The sequence below is a fragment of the Chiloscyllium plagiosum genome, chromosome 11 (genome assembly GCF_004010195.1).
Source record: "Chiloscyllium plagiosum isolate BGI_BamShark_2017 chromosome 11, ASM401019v2, whole genome shotgun sequence".
Taxonomy (NCBI): Eukaryota; Metazoa; Chordata; class Chondrichthyes; order Orectolobiformes; family Hemiscylliidae; genus Chiloscyllium; species Chiloscyllium plagiosum.
The window spans coordinates 78,690,441-78,711,009 of record NC_057720.1 but is presented as its reverse complement, the minus strand read 5'-3'; the positions used below and the strand labels follow the sequence as shown (position 1 = coordinate 78,711,009).

At 43.9% G+C, this 20,569-nt stretch overlaps 1 protein-coding gene across 4 annotated transcripts in view; it reads left to right on the top strand.

Annotated features, from left to right (window-relative positions):
• Nucleotides 1-3,244: 3,244 nt before the first annotated feature.
• tada1 (transcriptional adaptor 1) overlaps nt 3,245-20,569 on the top strand; it is a 72,825-nt gene continuing 55,500 nt past the window's right edge. For 2 of the 4 annotated variants that reach the window (XM_043699909.1, XM_043699907.1), the window contains exons 1-2: nt 3,245-3,446; nt 15,825-15,916. In XM_043699909.1, the coding sequence (XP_043555844.1) occupies nt 3,373-3,446; nt 15,825-15,916 (166 nt within the window). In that variant the 5' untranslated portion in view covers nt 3,245-3,372. Of the gene's footprint in view, nt 3,447-7,813; nt 7,929-15,824; nt 15,917-20,569 lie in introns of all 4 variants that reach the window. The other 2 variants (XM_043699908.1, XM_043699910.1) reach the window with 2 other exon arrangements.

Genomic DNA, 20,569 nt, shown 5'->3' with positions numbered 1-20,569 from the left:
TGATTCGAGAATATCCAAAACAGAATGAGCAGGGCTCTTGCAGCATAGAGGTAATGTCCTTATCTCTATGCCAGGAGGCCCGGGTTCAAATCCAGTCTGCTCCAGAGGTGTGCAATGCCGTCTCTGAGTAGGGTTGATTAAAAAAAACCTGGAACAGGAGGAAGTCTCCATGGTGGGCCGCAAAGGAGATTCAGAGATTGACCCCCGCTGGCTTGTGAAGTGGTCGGAAAACATTTGAAAATCTCCCAAACATTCTGAAACAAAAGGATGAAGGGCTCCTGCTACTCGGATGCTGCCTGACCTGCTGTGCTTTTCCTGCACCACATTCTTGATTCTGAAACAAAAGGCAGCCAACATGCCAGGGTCTGAACCTTTCAGCCAAGAGTCTACATGTTCATGCTCTACTAAAGCAAGTGAACCCTTAAAGGCCCAGTTCAGAGGCTGGTACAGAGGAGCCAAAAAACCTGGGGACGTGAATATCTGATTGAGGCATTAGATCAGGGAGAAAAGTTAATGCATAACCAGAGCAGACACATACCTAATAGCCTTGGCTTGCAGACTGCATAGATAGGGTAGATAAAGCAGCCTGTATTACCAAGATACTGTCAGTTCTAATAACGCGATAATTACGTTATAGAAAACTCGCGCTTTAGAAACAGTGCTTGAAGTGTTGGCGCTGTAATCATGTTACAGCCAGCACATGTTTTAAAAGTTTGAGCTGAAGAAACCACGTTCCCAATTTGTCAATCATGTTACAGCAAATTCACGTTTATGAAACGCGTGTTATAACAGAACGACCTGTAGATTTACTCTAGGGGTAATGACAGATTCCATTGTCTCCATTTGCAAAGGAAATCCTCACCTTTGCATCTCTTGATGGTTCATACCAGAGTCAAATCATTCGATTCGGACTCTGAAATACCCCAGGTACCTTTCAAAGGCTGATGAACAAGATAGTGTCAGCCTTACCTAACTGTTTGGTGGGCCTGGACAACCTCCTAGTGTACAGCAACACCTGGGAATCAGAATTAAAATCTCTTTTGGAAAATACAGTCAGTTGAGCAAAAGGTCTATCTTCCAAAGACTGAGCCATGAAGGCCAAAGAGGCCTATCCAAGGTGTATAACATATTTAGGACATGCATTGTCTGGGCTGCAAATTCAGGAACAGTAGTACAGTCCCCAAACCTACATCAAAACAGGAAACCACCACGTTCCAGGGAATGTGTGGGTTCTACTGATAGTTCATCTAAAACTTCAGCTGCTGACAGATTTTTCCCTCCTGCTTCCTTTCATCTTTTCCCGTCCTCCTCCTCAGCCTGCCACAGTGGAATATTACCAGCCCTTCACTTAACCCTTCTGGCCTGCACTCAAGTGGCATCCAGCCCGCCACCATTCATCCTCAGAAACCAACAGAGCACCCAGCAAACCTGGGAGAAACAGTCCAGCACACACACACCAAACATGGAGCTGAGGTGAATGGTCAGACATTACCTTATTGAATGGCAAATCAGGTTTGAATGAGCCACATGTCTTTCAAAGCAGTGAGTCAACAAAGATCCTATCTGGTCATTCGGATGAACTTTTAAGTGCTGATGCCCTGCCGATATTCAAATAAGGGCAGGACACTCTCCCGAGTGTCCTGGCCAATACTTATCTTACGACTAAAATTAAAAGTCTCGTCATCTAGCTCATTGATGTGCTATGGGATTGACCTGTTCCTCAGCAATGACATGGAGGGATCAAAGCTAATACCTGGAAGGTGGATGGATTCATAAGGCCATAAGACATAGGAAAAATCAGGCCTTTCAGCCCAACCCCATTGTCCTGCTTTCTCCCCATAACCCTAGATCCCCTTGATATATTCTAATTATGGCAGTAAGTACACTTCAACTAGGACTTTTATGGTTGGGAAGGAGTTCCAAGAGATCTTAATGACAGGGGAGGCATCACATAAATGGACATACTTTCTTTGTAAATGCATACAGATGGCTAGATACTTTCATGTTGGTCAATAATATACTCTAGATCCCCTAAGCTGTTGTGGGGTGTACAGAAAGTAAGAAAGGCTTATGCCTGAAACGTCGATTCTCCATTCCTGAAGAAGGGCTTATGCCCGAAACGTCGATTCTCCTGTTCCCTGGATGCTGCCTGACCTGCTGCGCTGTTCCAACAACACATTTTCAGCTCTGATCTCCAGCATCTGCAGACCTCACTTTCTCCTACAGAAAGTACTACTCCAGTTACTGGTATCCATCGAGTTCCACGAATGTTTGAGGAACGTCTGAGAACTCTGGGACTAGATGGAGTTTAGAAGGATGCACAGGGATCTAATTGAAACTTACAAAATCCTGAATGGCCTGGACAGAGTGACTGTTGGGAAGATGTTCCCACTGGTAGGAGGGACTAGATTAGATTAGATTACATTACAGTGTGGAAACAGGCCCTTCGACCCAACAAGTCCACACCGACCCGCTGAAGCGCAACCCACCCATACCCCTCACCTAATACTATGGGCAATTTAGCATGGCCAATTCACCTGACCTGCACATCTTTGGACTGTGGGAGGAAACCAGAGCACCCGGAGGAAACCCACACAGACATGGGGAGAACGTGCAAACTCCACACAGTCAGTCGCCTGAGGCGGGAATTGAACCCGGGTGTCCGGCGCTGTGAGGCAACAGTGCTAACCACTGAGCCACCGTGCCGACTAGGAGCTGAGGACACAGCCTGAGAGTAAAGGGAAGACCCTTCAGAATGGAGATAAGGAGAAACTTTTTCAACCCGGAGAGTGGTGAGTCTATGGAATTCATTGCCACTGAAGGATGTGGAGGCCAGGTCACTGTATATTTAAGACTGAAATAGGTAGGTTCTTGATTATCAAAGAGATCTAGGGTTACGGGGAGAAAGCAGGACAATGAGGCTGAGCTGAAAGGCTTAATCTTTCCTACGTCTTATGGTCTTATGAATCCTTCCACCTTCCAGGCACCAGGGCTGAGCTTGTCCTCCAGGATGGCAGGGGGCGAGGCTGAGCTGGTCCTCCAGGACGGCAGGGGGCGAGGCTGAGCTGGTCCTCCAGGACGGCAGGGGGCCAGGCTGAGCTGGGTCCTCCTGGACGGCAGGGACGAGGCTGAGCTGGTCCTCCAGGACGGCAGGGGGCGAGGCTGAGCTGGTCCTCCAGGACGGCAGGGACGAGGCTGAGCTGGGTCCTCCAGGACGGCAGGGACGAGGCTGAGCTGGGTCCTCCAGGCCGGTAGGGGGTGGTGCTGGGACGTCGTCGACGGTGAGGGTCCGCCCGAGCGGAGGGGCCGAGTGATGTTGGGGGTCTGAAGGGGTTGCCGAGGCGGAGGAGCATCCCGGGCCTCTTTGCGGGCATGGCGACTCACGTCAGCGAACTGGAGGCGGCGAAGAAGACGTTGACGGAGGCGTTGGGCGAGAATGTGAAACAGTGAGTGCGGCCTCGGGGGCAGAGTGAGGCGCTTGGGCCTGGGCCAGGGCCAGGGCCAGGGCCAGGGCCTGGGCCATCCGCCCTGCTCCCTGCAGCAGCAGCACAGTGAGGGGCCGGGAGCAGGGGCTGCTTTCCTACATTTACATCCATTCTGTGTACATTAATCTCTTTGGTTGTGAGGGTTGACAGAAGGAGGCGGGGAGTTTTGTTGTAGTCAATACGAATGTGCACAAATAAAGACATTTTCGTCCCTTTTATTGTGGGGGTGGGGATACACTTACCCACGTTACTGGTCGTTTGGCCCTATCCTTAGTTCTGAAATAGTCAAGAGGCGTATTTTATTAACTTCCGTGAATACCGCTTTCAAAAAAGTTTTTATTTTCAATACTCACTAGAGCTCAAGATTTTGTTTCACAGAAAAGTTGCAATCCAGCTCATTGTTTTTTCTGGCATATCTCTCTCTCTCTCTCTCACTTAGTCTATTTAAATATAAAGTTGTCAACATTGAGGCTCAAAGCTTTGGTGTGATATCAAAAACATTCGACTTCCATTCTGGGAAAGAGTTGTCACTGCATTTTTTTAAGCCAAATGCCTTGATGTGGGGCTATCTGCAAACAGGATTGTTCTTGCTTCTGATGGCCGAACAGTGTTGAGTTAAAATAGCTGTAGGAACAGTTAAGATTAAATGACTGGAATGTGAGAATGGGCGGCACAGTGGTTAGCACTGCTGCCTCACAGCGCCAGACACCCGGGTTCAATTCCCGCCTCAGTCGACTGTCTGTATGGAGTTTGCACATTCTCCCCGTGTTTGCGTGTGTCTCCTCCGGGTGCTCCAGTTTCCTCCCACAGTCCAAAAATGTGCAGGTTAGGTGAATTGGCCATGCTAAATTGTCCATAGTTTAGGGTGTAGGTTTGCTCGCTGAGGTTTGATATCCAGACATTTCATTACCTGGCTAGGTAACATAATCAGTGGCGACCTCCAAGTGAAGTGAAGCTGTTGTCTCCTGCTTTCTATTTGTTTGTCCTGGATGGGGTTCCTGGGGTTTGTGGTGATGTCATTTCCTGTTCGTTTTCTGAGGGGTTGATAGATGGCGTCTAGATTTGTGTGTTTGTTTATGGCGTTGTGGTTGGAGTGTCATGCCTCTAGGAATTCTCTGGCATGTCTTTGCTTAGCCTGTTCCAGGATAGATATGTTGTCCCAGTCGAAATGGTGGTTTTTTTGCTCCGTGTTTAGGGCTACAAACCAACGGTACACCCATGGGATCTCCGCTATCAGGATTCATAGCAAAAGCGGTAATGCAAAGACTACAACAAACAGCTCTAGCAACCATCAACCCAAAAATATGGGTCCGCTATGTAGATGACACTTTTGTCAGCACAAAACGGAACAAGATAGAAGAGACATTTAACATCATTAACAACACCCTCACAGGCATAAAGTTCACCAAGGAGGAAGAAACCGACAACAAACTCGCATTCCTGGATGTCACAGTCAAAAGAACTACAAACCTGCATATACAGAAAACCAACAAACACTGACCAAATACTTAACTTCACCAGCAACCAACCCAACACACACAAACAAAGCTGCATCAGAACACTAATCCAACGAGCCACCACACACTGCAGCACAGACGAACTTTGGAAAACAGAGGAGAACCACCTATACAACGTATTCAAGAAGAACGGATTCTCAAATAATACAATGCGCAGATTCCTCAAGAACAAACCACGACAAGCAGACCAAACACAGCCAGAAACCCTAACCACCTTACCATACATCAAAGAAGTTTCAGAAATGACAGCCAGACTACTAAGACCCCTCGGAATCCTAGTAGCACACAAACCCACCAACACTCTCAAAACAAAAACTAACAAACTTAAAAGACCCAGTACAACCCATGGACAAAACCAACGTAGTCTACAAAATTCCATGCAAGGACTGCCACAAACACTACGTAGGACAAACAGGAAGAAAGTTAGCCACTAGGATACACGCACACCAGCTAGCCACAAAAAGACATGACCCTCTCTCCCTCGTAGCCCTACATATGGAGGAAAAAAACCACCATTTCAACTGGGACAGCACATCTATCCTGGGACAGGCTAAGCAAAGACATGCCAGAGAATTCCTAGAGGCCTGGCACTCCAACCACAACGCCATAAACAAACACACAGATCTAGATGCCATCTGTCAACTCCTCAGAAAACGAACAGGAAATGACATCACCAGAAACCCCATCCAGGACAAAGATATAAGTAGAAAGCAGGAGACAACAGCTTTGCTTCACTTGGAGGTCGTCACTGATGATGTTACCTAGCCAGGTAATGAAACGTCTGGATATCAAACCTACAGCTCAGCGAGTAAACCTACACCCTAACCTGAGCTACAAACCTTGCAAAAATTGCCCGTAGTGTTAGGTGAAGGGGTAAATATAGGGGAATGGGTCTGGGTGGTTTGCGCTTCGGCAGGTCGGTGTGGACGTTTTGGGCCGAAGGGCCTGTTTCCACACTGTAAGTAATCTAATCTAGCAATGGCAGATCTCCTGCAGAATTGAAAGGATAGGAAGTGGGATGGGGGGAAGGGAGACATGAAAACAAGCTGAAAGAAAAGGAAGAAATGTTCACCATTTATAGGTGTTGAACTCTGTATTAAGTCCAGAAGACTGTAAAGTGCCTAGTCTGAAGATGAGATGCTGTTCCTCCAATTTGCAATGTGATTCACTGGGACACTACAGGGTGTTGAGGGCAGACATGTGGCATGCGAGCAGGACACTGTTAAAAGTTGGGGTCCTGCTTACGCACAAACTAGAGGTGTTCTGCAAGGTGGTCATCCAGTCCCCGTTTGGTTTCTCCAATGTAGAATATGCCATATTGGGTGCAACAAATATATTACACAAGATTGAGGGAGGTACAGGTGAAATGTTTCATCTGGAAAGACTGTCTGGGCCCTTGGGTGGTGAGCAGGGAGGAGGTGGTGTGGCAGGTGCTGCACCTTCTGCAGTTATTTGGGAAGGTGCCATGGAGTGGGGGAATGGTGTTGGTGGTTCTGGAATAGACTAGGGTGTCTTGGAATGATCCCAATGAAATGCAGATGGGGGAGTGAGGGGAAGATGTGTTTAGTGGTGGCGTTCTGCTGGAGTTGTCTCAAATGGCAAAGATGATCTTCTGAATACAGAGGCTGTTGGGATGAAAAATGAGGACAAGGGGAGCCTGGTCACGGTGCTGTGAGTGATGGGAAGGGGCAAGGGCAGAAGCATGGCTGACAGGTTGGATGTGGTAGAGGGCCCTGTTTACCACAGCGGGTGTGAAACTGTAGTCGTAGACGAAGCAAGCCATGTCAACAGCACTGTTTTTGAAGGTGGCATCATCTGAACAGATGTGACGTAGGTGAAGGAACTGGGAGAATGGGTTGGAATACTTGCAGGATGTGGGGCGTAATGAGTTGTAGTGAAGGTAGCAATGGGTGTCAGTGGCTTTGTACCGAATGACAGTTTATTTCCAGAAATAGAGACAGAATAATCAAGGAATGGAACAGAAATGTCAGAATTGGATGCTATGGAAGTTATAGAGGAGTGGAAATTGAAGTACAAATGAATGAAGTTTTAAAGGTGGGAGCATGAAGCATCACCGAGCAGTCGTCGATAGACTTGAGAAAAAGAGTTGTAGATGGGGGCCAGTGTAAGACTGGATCAAGGTTGTTCTACATAGCCCGTGTGAGTGCCCATAGTCACTCCTTTGACTTGGCAGAAGTGAGATGAATTTAAGGAGAAATTGTTTAGTAAGAGATCAGGTTCAGCCAGACAGGAGAGTGGTGGGGGATGGGATTGCTCAAGCCTCCGGTTGAGGAAGAAGCCGAGAGCTCCCTCATACCATCCTGGTAGGGAATGGAGGGATAGAGGGATTGGATATCCATCATGACCAGGAAGCAGTTAGTGCTATCCCCTCTACACTTTAATTCTGCTCTGACGAAGAGTCATCTCGAGTTAAAATAGATGTTTTGGTGTAGTTTGCATTACTTATGAATCACCTTCCCCATGTAGATATTTTCTAATCAACCTGTTAAGAGATGTTATTGCATACCCTTGGAGAAGGTGGGATTTAAACTCAGGCTTCCTAGCTCAGAGATAGGGACACTACCAATGCACCACAAGATCTCTCTTGAACTAAAAACAAAAATTGCTAGAGAAACTCGGCAAGTCTGACAGCATCTGTGGAGAGAAAACAGTCAATGTTTCAGTTCCAGGGTCCATTCGTCAACTAACTCTGATAAAGGGTCGTTGAACCTGAAACATTGACTCTGGTTGCTCTCCACAGATGCTGCCAGACTTGCTGAGTTTCTCCAGAAATGTCTGTTTTTGTTTCAGATTTCCAGCATCTGTAGTTCTTGGTTTTATTTTAGAGCTCTCCTGAAGGTCGAACCTGAGCCCAGGCCTCCTAGGTCAGAGGTACGAACATTGCCTCCATGCTGCAAGACCCTCTGTATGTATTGACTGCAGAATTCTCCAGCTAAAGACATGTGAAAGCTTTACCCACCGCTAATCTCTCTCCAACGCCTGTATCTTTGTCAGTGATTTTGTCGCTGGACCTGTTGCAGCCTGAAGAGATGGAAAGCTGAAATTGCAAACAATCTGGGCACAGCTGTTCTTCTGATACCCACTCTGGTGCAACAAACCACCTGTCTGCATCCCTGTCTCAACCCGTCTGCTACTCAGACTTTGAGCTGTGTCTTTGTCTCATCTGTTATTTCACTGGTCCATTGAGTACTCGCCATAAACATCTGCTTATCCAAACTTGCTGATTAGTTTCTGGCCTTCACACAGTTTCATTCATCTCTACCCCTACCCTTGCACATCTTTATTCCTGCTGATCTGTCACATTTAAATTCTCATTCCTATGGCCTCACTATCCCTGAACACTGTATTTAACAAAAAATCCCTAGTTCTAGTCAATGTTCTATTTCTTTGGCCACCTTTACACCCTTACTTCCTTTTGTTTCCCAAGATCTTCCTTCGGTTGTTTAAGCTGCTCAGACTTAACTTCTTTTTGCCTTTCTTTGTTCCTGTTCTCATTGAGGATCCTTCTTAGAATCTCTTCCATTAAATATTTTGTCAGCTTTCCTTGTATGATCTTGTTTGATTTGACATTCATTTTCTTTTTGATTGTTTCTGAGAAGCATCTGGTGATATTTCTCTGGAGACCACTCAGGCTTCAAGTCAGTTCCTGGCTCTTGGCAAGGGTAAATGAGCTCATTCCACTCCCTGGTCTTTTCTCTGTAGCCCCCCCCAGGTATTTATTCAATTCCCCTTTGAAAGCCACAATTAAATCCATCTCATTGGTCTTTCAATCACTGGATTTCAGAATGTCACCACCCCTGGGTGATAAATAGTTTTCTACCCTGCTTCTCTCTGTCCTTTGCATTCCACCCTGTCCTGGCGACTTGTATGTTTTGGCCTTTTCTAATATTTCAACTTTGTCAGGTTTTAGCCATCCAGTCTCTTGGCAATAGCCTCTTAGAGTCATAGAGATGTACAGCATGGAAACAGACCCTTTGGTCCAACCCATCCATGCCGACCAGATATCCCAATCCAGTCTAGTTCCACCTGCCAGCACCCGGCCCTTATCCCTCCAAGCCCTTCCTATTCATATATCCATCCAAATGCCTCTTAAATATTGCAATTGTACCAGCCTCCACTACATCCTCTGGCAGCTCATTCCATACACGTACCACCCTCTGCATATAAAGGTTGCCCTGTAGGTCTCTCTTATATCCTTCCCCTCTCACCCTAAACCTTATGCCCTCTAGTTCTGGACTCCCCAACCCCAGGGAAAAGACTTTGCCTTATACATGCCCCTCATAATTTTGTAAATCTCTATAAGGTCACCCCTCAGCCTCCGACACTCCAGGGAAAACAGCCCCAGCCTGTTCAGCCTCTCCCTATAGCTCAAACCCTCCAACCCTTCCAACATCCTTGTAAATCTTTTCTGAACGCTTTCAAGTTTCACAACATCTTTCCGATAGGAAGGAGACCAGAATTGCACGCAATATCCCAACAGTGGCCTAACCAATGTCCTGTACAGCTGCAACATGACCTCCCAACTCCTGTACACAATACTGTGACCAATAAAGGAATGCATACCAAACGCGCCTTTACTATCCTATCTGCCTGTGACTCCGTTTTCAAGGAGCTGAGAACCTGCACTCCAAGGTTTCTTTGTTCAGCAACACTCCCTAGGACCTTACCATTAAGTGGATAAGTCCTGCTAAGATTTGCTTTCCCAAAATGCAGCACCTTGCATTTATCTGAATTAAACTCCATCTGCCACTTCTCAGCCCATTGGCCCATCTGGTCAAAATCCTGTTGTAATCTGAGGTAACCCTCCTTGCTGTCCACCTCCAATTTTGGTGTCATCTGCAAACTTACTAACTGTACCTCTTATGCTCACATCCAAATCATTTATGTAAATGAAAAAAGTAGAGGACCCACCACCGATCCATGTGGCACTCCACTGGTCACAGGCCTCCAGCCTGAAAAACAATCCTCCACCACCACCCTCTGTCTTTTACCTTTGAGCCAGTTCTATACCCAAGTGGCTAGTTCTCCCTGTATTCCGTGAGATCAAACCTTGCTAACCAGTCTCGCATGAGGAACCTTGTTGAACACCTTACTGATGTCCATATGGATCACATCTACCGCTCTGCCTGATCAATCCTCTTTGTTACTTCCTCACAAAACTCAGTCAAGTTTGTGAGACATGATTTCCCACACACGAAGCCATGTTGACTATCCCTAATCAGTCCTTGCCTTTCCAAATACATGTACATCCTGTCCCTCAGGATTCCCTCCAACAACTTGCCCACCACTGACATCAGGCTCACCGGTCTATAGTTAGCCAACCTCCAGTCTTCCGGCACCTCACCTGTGACTATTGATGATACAAATATCTCAGCAAGAGGCCCAGCAATCACTTCTCTCGCTTCACACATAGTTCTAGGATACACCTGATGAGGTCCTGGGGATTTATCCACTTCTATGCGTTTCAAGACATCCAACACTTCCTCCTCTGTAATATGGACATTTTGCAAGATGTCACCATCTATTTCCCTGCAATCTATATCTTCCATATCCTTTTCCATAATAAATACTGATGCAAAATACTCATTTAGTATCTCGCCCATTTTCTGTGGCTCCACACAAAGGCCGCCTTGCTGATCTTTGAGGGGCCCCATTCTCTCCCTAGTTACCCTTTTGTCCTTGATGTATTTGTAAAAACCCTTTGGATTCTCCTTAATTCTATTTGCCAAGGCTATCTCATGTCCCCTTTTTGCCCTCCTGATTTCCCTCTTAAGTATACTCCTACGTCCTTTATACTATTGTCAGGGTTCACTCGATCTATCCTGTCTATACCTTCCATATGCTTCCTTCTTTTTCTTAACCAAACACTCACTTTCTTTAGTCATCCACATTCCCTATACCTACCAGCCTTCCCTTTCACCCTAACAGGAATATACTTTCTCTGGATTCTCGTTATCTCATTTCTGAAGGCTTCCCAATTTCCAGCTGTCCCTTTACCTGCAAACATCTGCCCCCAATTAGCTTTCGAAAGTTCTTGCCTAATACCGTCAAAATTGTCCTTTCTCTAATTTAGAACTTCAACTTTTAGATCTGGTCTACCCTTTTCCATCATTATTTTAAATCTAATAGAATTATGGTCACTGGCCCCAAAGTGCTCCCCCACTGACACCTCAGTCACCTGCCCTGCCTCATTTCCCAAGAGTTAGTCAAATTTTGCACCTTCTCTAGTAGGCACATCCACATACTGAATCAGAAAATTGTCTTGTACACACTTAACAAATTCCTCTCCATCTAAACCCTTAACACTATGGCAGTCCCAGTCTATGTTTGGAAAGTTAAAATCCCCTATCATTACCACCCTATTTTTCTTACAGATAGCTGAGACCTCCTTGCAAGTTTGTTTCTCAATTTCCCTCTGACAATTGGGGGGGGTCTATCATACAATGTCAATAAGGTGATCATTCCTTTCTTATTTCTCAGTTCCACCCAAATAACTTCCCTGGATGTATTTCCAGTAATATCCTCCCTCAGCACAGCTGAACTGCTTACCCTTATCAAAAATGCCACTCCCCCTACTCTCTTGCCTCCCTTTCTATCCTTCCTGTAGCATTTGTATCCTGGAACATTAAGCTGCCAGTCCTGCCCATTCCTGAGCCATGTTTCTGTAATTGTTATGATATCCCAGTCCCATGTTCCTAACCATGCTCTGAGTTCGTCTGTCTTCCCTGTTAGGCCCCTTGAAATAAATGCAGTTTAATTTATTAGTCCTACCTTGTCCCTGCCTGCCCTGACTTTTGGCTCGCTTCTGTTCTCAACTGTACCAGTCTCAGATTGATCTCTTTCCTCACTATCTCCCTGGGTCCCAACCCCACCCACGCACCCCCCCCTCTCAAATCTCCCTGCCAGTATATTAGTCCCTTTCAAATTTAGGTGCAATCCGTCTTCCTTGTACAGGTCACTTCTACCCCAAAGCGATTCTAATGGTCCAAAAATGTGAATCCTTCCCCCATACACCATCTCCTCATCTGCTCTATCCTCCTATTCCTGCCCTCACTAGCTCGTAGCACTAGGAGTAATACAGATATTACTACTCACGAGGACCTCATTTTTAAATTCTTGCCTAACTCTCTGTAATCTCCCTTCAGAATCTCAACCTTTTCCCTTCCAATGTTGTTGGTTCCAATGTGGGCAATGACCTCTTGCTGGCCCCTCTCCCCCTTGAGAACATTCTGCACCCTCTCTGAGACATCCTTGATCCTGGCACTAGGGAAGCAGCGCATCATTCTGATTTTTCGCTGCTGGCCACAGAAACGTCTGTCTGTACCTCGAACTAGAGAATCCCCTAACACAAGCAATCGCTTGGAACCTGACATTCCTGAAGAACATTCCTGAAGAAGGGCCTGTGCCCGAAACGTCGAATCTCCTGTTCCCTGGATGCTGCCTGACCTGCTGTGCTGTTCCAGCAATAAAGTTTCAACTTTGATCTCCAGCATCTGCAGACCTCACTTTCTCCTGGAACCTGACATACCCCTCGTTGCATTAGAGCCACTCTCCACACCAGAAACTTGGTTGTTCGTGCTACGTACCCCTGAGAGTCCATCACTCCCTACATTTTCCAAAACAGCATTCCTGTTTAAAATGGGTATATCCACAAAAGACTCCTGCACTAGCTGCCTACCTCTCTTACCTTTCCAGGAGTTAACAGTCACATAGATTAGTGTCTGAGACTCACCCCCCCCCCCCCCCCCATTACTGCCGTCCATCGCATAATGTTGCTGTTGCAAATTCCTCATTGCTTCTAATTGTCTCTCCAACCGATCCATTCGATCTGATAAGATTTGCAGCCAGCAGCATTTAGAGCAGATATAATCCACAGTAACCCTTAAACTCTCTTTAAACTCCCACATCTGACAAGAAGTACATATCACTCTATTAAAAGCGATTTTTGCTCCTTCACAATCTACAGACCTAGAAAATAACAGTGCCCCAGGTTAAATTAATAGTTATGGCTTCTATTTTAAGTTTAATCTATGCTATGGCTTTGACAGCATTGCCTTCCTTCATACGTACAGATACAAACTACTCGTTTAGTACGTCCGTTATGTCCTCTGTTCTTTAACTACCATTTTACCTCTTATGTGCCTTTAGTAGCCTTTTGGATTCCCCTATATGTGAACTGCCAATCTCTCATTTAAGTCAATCTCCTTTTTATAGGTGGTCTATTGTTCTATTATTGCTTTACTGGCCACCCTTCAATTTTAAGTGACCTAAGACAGTTCCATTCTCAAATCACTGAAGTTGACCTTCCTCTAATTAGCTATTTCTATTCTAGGTTGTTCCTTATTCTTTCCAAAGCCATCCAAAAACTAATGACACAAGCACCATTGTTCTTGAAGTGATGCTGTTATGAGCACATTTCAGACACTCCTTATTTGTGCTGTTTATACTGTTGTAAAAAGGGAGAGGGAGCTGTATTAAATTATTATAATTTCTCTACTTTAATGTCCATATGCAGAGATGTTTTTTAATCATGTTTATTTCCCCTTTTGAAATAGGCTGTGGTGTATTAATTTCAAACTCTGTGAAGCCTATTTTTTTCAATGGCCCCAACAAACACTGTTTAGGGTTTAGTTATGCATTCAAACGCAGGAATGATTGTTGTAACACATGCACACAGAAATATACAACAAAGAGTAATTTAAGAAAGGAAAAGGGTAGAAAGGTAGGGATTACAATTAATTAAGAATAATTTAATATGGGCATTAGCGCGTGATTTTTGTATGAGTGCAGAAAGTTAGTGCCCAGTAGAGTTTCTAAATCCGAGGAGTGTGGATGTGAGGAGGGTAGTTGAGTGAAGGCGGGATTTTGTGGCAGAATTTCTTCATTGTAGTTGAAGGTGTGTCCATCTTTTTGATGAACATCCAATTTCTTCCATAGTTGTGAAGTGGTCCAAGTTTGAGATAGGTTTTGCTCAGCCTGGGTTTGAACTGTAATGTTGGTGGGGCTCAGATTCCCAGCTGACTGATATTAATAACAATATCAACTGCAAGTGCTGGGAAAAATACTCAGCAGATCTGACGGCCTTTGTGGAGAGAGATATCAAATTAACCTTTTGAGTCCAGTTAGTTTTGTTTGAACTCCAAAGACAGCTCCAAAAAAAGAGTCACTGGACTTGAAAGGTTACCTCCGTTTCTGTTGACAGATGCTGCCAGACCTACTGTGTTTTTCCCGCACTTGCTGTTTCTATTTTAGACTTACAAGATCTAAAGCACTACTTTGCTTTCATTTGTATGCTAATAGCAATCTGCCTTTTACAGACTTGGGTGCGGGTAGGGGGGAAAGAGGAGCAGGTTCAGAAAGTGTACAGTTGAACCTCTTTCATGTACCGTGAGGTTTGGTCATGCAGTAGCATTCCTGGATGAATCATTTTTAACTTTACTAAGTAGATTCAATAGCTTTGAGTAGCAGCATTATTCCTTATATGGGATATCTGATCCATTCACACCATTTCAAGGATAAAGAGTTGATAGCTCTCCCTTTATTTTCTCAGCCTTGGAGAAGCATCTCATCTCCTGGTTCTTTAAGTTTGAAGATTGGAAGGTGTGACATTCCTGGGGGGCGCTCGTTTTAGCTTTTGTCCTGTCTAATTGCTGCTGAAAATTTTGTAGTCAACTTAAATATTGTGATTGGCAGTGGCCGTGCTATAGTTCAGCAATGTTCATTTTAAAATTTGAACTAAAAAGTATAGCTTTAGAAACAAATTATCTCTTTCAGGGGTTAGAGAACCTGACAATACTATTACTGCTAGCCCAGTGTATCGTGGAATAATTAAAGTTCCACACTTTCAAGGTGCATAGCAACCTCCCTGCAAATTTGCTCCTCTACATCTTTCCCCTAGTAGATGTCCTATGTCATGCATCCGGCAGTGTAGTTGTATCTCAATTGTTTCTTAGAGATGTACAGCATGGAAACAGACCCTTTGGTGCGACTCGTCCATACTGACCAGATATCCTAAACTATTATTGTCTCATTTGCCAGCACTTGGCCCATATTCCTCTAAACCCTTCCTATTCATATACCCATTCAGATACCTTTTTAAATATTGTAACTGTACCAGTCTCCTCCACTTCCTCTGACAGCTCATTCCATACACACACTACCCTCTGTGTGAAAAAGTTGTCTCTTAGGTCTCGTTTTAAATCATTCCCTTCTCACCATAAATCAATGCCCCTCATTCTGGATTCCCAACCCCATGGAAAAGACCTGTCTATTTATCCTATCCATGCCCCTCATGATTTTATAAACCTCTTGAAGGTTACCCTCTGCCTCCAGTGCTCCAGGGAAAACAGCCCCAGCCTATTCAGCCTCTCCCTGTAGCCCTATTCCTTCAACCCTGGTAACATCTTGTAAATCTTTTCTGAACCCTTTCAAGTTTCACAACATCCTCCCATAGGAAGGGGACCGGAATTGCACGCAATATTCCAACAGTGGCCTAACCAACGTCCTGTACAGCCGCAACATGACCTCCCAACTCCTGTACTCAATACTCTGACCAATAAAGAAAAGCATACCAAACGCTGCCTTCACTATTAGAATATTCTCTCTCTTCAGTAATATTCTTCTTAATATTGCTCTCTGAATAATGCTTTGGTTGTATGTTCGCTGTCTCTAATTTATCTTTTCAAATGTTTACACAAAATCTTTTCAAATATCACAATTTAGTCACGCTTTCAAGTGGATTTCAAATACTTATCTCTGGGTGAATAAATAAGTTTCTCTTCTTCGTCTGTTTCTTTCTCAGATATTGGGCAAACCTGAAACTTTGGTTCAAGCAAAAAATTAGCAAAGAGGAATTTGACGTGGAAGCAAGGAGACTCCTTACTCACGACAATGGTAAGATCAATGCCCTTATTTCCCTTGCTGCAACAGATGTACCTGAGGATTTTGAGATTGCTAAGGTATACACAAAGGGGGCTCTGCAGTCAGCATACTCATTTTCACGTTTCCTCTGCCTGAGATGCACTTCAAGGTGCAGTTACATTTGTGGGATTGTCTTAAACTCCCCCACTGCGGAAAATGTGTAGATCGAGTAGGGAGGTGCATTGAACTGATTCAGAACTTGCCTCTACCCAATCCTTTTTCCTTCGTGGTCAGAGCTTGCAAGTTACTAGAAGGGCAATGTTAAGGATCCTCAGTAGCTCAGCATTTACACAATAAATACAAGGAGTGTCTTCAAATCATTCCCATAAAGGAGAATATATGAATTGTCAAGTGCAGACTATGAATTGTCAATTGTTAGTATAAGTTTCATTTCATCAAAGATTTATATATTTAAAAATCAGTTTCTGTGGCCAAGAACTAAATTGTGATCACCTTTATATTAAAAAAAGACTAAAGTGGTTTCTTGATAATTAGGGTTACAAACTTTCTATTCAAAGTTCTAGGCTCAAGAATCATTCAAGTTTGTTATTTGTGTGTTTGAGATATGGCATTAGGCTATATTTTGTCATCATCCAACTTAATTCTTTCAGTTTAAGTTCCATAGTTGTTAGCTGCTGAGAGATCAGTTTGAGGTTATGGCTGTGATCTCCTGAAAGAGCAGAGTTGATTTCATCTGTTCTTGAGAAACAGCAAGAATCTGGCAGCAATCTTTAAGATCTCTGAGTCATTATGGTAATCTGAGTAAACAATTGGCTCTCCAAGTTCTTGACTGAACATTTCCAACAGCTTTATACTTCCTTTTATGACACATTCAACCATACAGTCTTCCTGGTATTCCAGTGTGGTCCCAACAAAATATGTGAAAATGTTTATGTAATCATCCCTTGACAGGGGAGAACATTTCATTTTCCAAACTTCCTACAGACCTGCCTGCATAATATATAGTTGGACAATATGATGTTTGATTGTGATATTATTCCATATCAGACTGAGAACAGTCAGTTGTTAGAGAGAAATATATGTTAAAGAAACTCAAGTTTGTTGGGTTTAAGGCATATTCTGTTCTATGCAGACCGATTGTGATCTTGCTCAAAAACAGCTCATGAAATTCAGCGTTACTTTTATATTTTTCAAGAACAGTCAGTACGGTGATATAGTCAAAGGTTTGAAGCCTGGTTTCAGTCCCTTTGCAGCCAGCATCATTACTCAGGGTCTGGAACACAATGGACCATATCTCGGCTCCCTGGAGGTTTCCAGCGTGCACAAATGTCCACTCCAATACTTTACTGGTAAACTTAACAGTGTTTGCAATTTGAAGTTAGGTCACCTCTCCCAGAAATGAAATGAATTGACTGATATTTGCAGAATTTTGAGGTAGCAATCCAATCATTGTTGTGATCGAAAGCTCTGTAAACTGAAATCTGTAGATGTCATTGAAGAATTAGATCCTCCCCTTTCAGTGTGCTCAAAGAGTGGGGACAGAATCTCAATCAGGCATTGTGAAGTTTACATACCTTTGAAGTTTACAGATTGTTTGTTTGGAATTAAAGCTGTGTTGATTGTCTTTATCATTCATTGAGTCATGCAACATAGAAGCCCAACCAGTCCATGCTGAACATAATCTCAAACTAAACTAGTCCCATCTGCCTACTCCTGACCCATATCCCTCCAAACCTTTCTTATTCATGTATCCATCCAAATGTCTTTTAAATGTAATTGTACCCCCATCCTCCACTTCCTTAGCAAGCCATCCTCTGTGTAAAACATAATTTGCCTCAGTCCACTCCTCGTACAATTGTGACCCTGAGTCTTGAAACTCCCCATCTTAGAGAAAATAGGGCTGTCATCAACTCTACCTGTACCTCTCATTATTTTATAACCATCTGTCACGTCACCCCTCAATCTCCTAAGCTCCTGTGAAAAAAGTCCCAGCCTTCCAAACCTTCCATACCTTGCAATGTTTTGGTAAATCCCTTCTGAACCCTCTCCAGCTTGATAATGTCCTTCTTATAATTGGGTGACCAGAATTGGACACAGTATTCCAGAAGGGGCCTCACTAATATCCTGTGCAACTTCAACATAACGTCCCAACTCCTATACTCAAAGGACTGAGCAATGAAGGCAAGCATGTGAAATGTCTTTTTAACCATCCTATCCATATGTGATGCAAACTTCAAAGAATGATGTACCTGCACCCCTAGGTCCCTCTGTTCTACAACACTACCCAAGGCCCTACCATTAATTGTATAAGCCCTACCCGTGTTTGTGTACCAAAATGCAATACCTTGCATTTATCCAGATTGAACTTCATCTGACATTTTTCACCCATTGACCCATTTAATCAAATCCTTTTGTAATTTAAAAAAAACCTTCTTCACTGTCTACTATACCACTAACTTTGGTGTCCTCCACACACTTACTAACCATGCCTTGTATATTCTCATCCAAATCGTTTATATAAATAACAAACAGAAGAGGAGCCAGAACCGATCGATCCCTGTGGAACACCACTGGTCGCAGGCATCCAGTCCGAAAAGCAACCCTCCACCATTACGTTCTATTTCCTGCCATTAAGCCCATTAAGTATCGAATTGGCAACCCTGAATCCTGTGTGATCTAACTTTACTAATTTGTCCACCATGTTAAACCTTGTGTATTTTACTAAAATACAAAGAAACAATGCCTACTGCTGTACCATAATCAACCCTTTTGGTTCATTGTGCTATTATGTCATGGAGTTATACAACACAGAAACAGACCCTTTGGTTCAATTTGTCCATACCAACCAAATTTCCCAAACTAAACTAGTCCCGCTTGCCTGTTTTCGGCCTATATCCCTCTAAACCTTTCCTATTCATGTACTGACTGAACTGTCTTTTAAATGTTGTAACTACCTGCATCTACTACTACCTCTGGCAGTTCATTCCATGTCCGAACCATTGTGTGGAAAAAGTTGCTCCACAGGTCCCTTTTAAATCATTCTTCTGTCACCTTAAAATATATATCCCCTAGTTTTGAACTCCCCTGTACCAGGGAAAAGACCTTTGCTACTCACCTTATCTACGCCACTCATAATTTTATAAACTTCTAAAAGGCCATTCCTTAACCTCCTATGCGCCAGTGAAAAATGTCCCAGCCTGTCCTTATAATTCAAACTCCAGTCCTAGTAAATCTTTTCTGAACCATCTCCAATTTATTAATATTCTTCCTATAGCAGGGTGACCAGAACTGGCCACAGTATTCCAGAATGAACTCACCAATGTCCTGTACAACCTCAACATGACGTCCCAATCCCTATAGTCAAAGGTCTGAGCAATGAAGGCAAGCATGCTAAACACCTTCTTAACCACCCTGTCTAACTAACGCAGCTTTCAAAGAACTATGTACCTGAATCCAGAGGTGTCTCTTTTTGACAACATCGCCCAGGGCTGCACCATTAACTTTATACATCATGCTGTCTCCTGAGAAATGAATTATTTAAGGCTGTGATTTATTGCTGCTGTGAATCACACCCAGGGCTGAACCTTTATTCCACTCTTGTTCTGTGATTTGAAGAAGCAGTAATTCAGGACTGAGGCTTGATTCACATGGGAAGTGTTGCCATATAGGAGCAGCATGAAGACCTTTTTTACTGTGATCAGACTGTCAGTCGTGCGTGTTAAGCATTTTGTTTTCGAAGGTTCAGCAAGTTTGTTAAAAAACTGATGAGAAATTAACTGGGCAAACCAGTCTCTCATCAGAACATTTAGAGAGTTTAGATTTTTCTGGCTTGTGAAGTGATTATAGAGTCGATGAAGATAATCAAAGTGGAGTTGGAGAAGTTCCTCACAATTGACAGCATTGCACACAAAAGACTGGGTTTTGCTGAGGAGAGGTATGGGAGTGATTGGGAGACAAATCTCCTGGTAAATGTTGACCCTGTTGTTTGTGGAGATTTTGGAACTCAGGTTGGATGTCCTGATCCCGTGAACTTGCTGGTTTGCACATTCATAACAGTATGAATCATTAATGTGTCATTATTTTATCAGCAAAATATGGTGCATGATTTCAGTTTCTCCTGCATTCTCTTGTAAAAGTAAAATTCGGAACAACTATTGTTTATTTAACTGAAGAATATTTTCCACGTGATAGGGCATGGAATGAGCGATTAAGGCATTTTGAAGCTGAATGTGTCTTGAATCAGTGATCAATTGAGCAAGGACCACATGCCCTTTATTGGAATTTCGGTAGTGCATAATAACCCCACAGGGCAATGCTGTGCCATGGCAGCTTTAGGAATATCTGAAGTTGGAAGATAGTGAGAGGGATGTTTTTTAATTCATTTGTGGGATGTCATAGAGTCGTAGAGATGTACAGCAGGGAAGCAGACCCTTCGGTCCAACCCATCCATGCCCACCAGATATCCCAATCCAATCTAGTCCCACCTGCCAGCACCCGACCCATAGCCCTCCAAACTCTTCCTATTCATATACCCATCCAAATGCCTCTTAAATGTTGCAATTGTACCAGCCTCCACCACATCCTCTGGCAGCTCATTCCATACACGTACCACCCTCTGCGTGAAAAAGTTGCCCCTTAAGTCTCTTTTATATCTTTCCCCTCTCA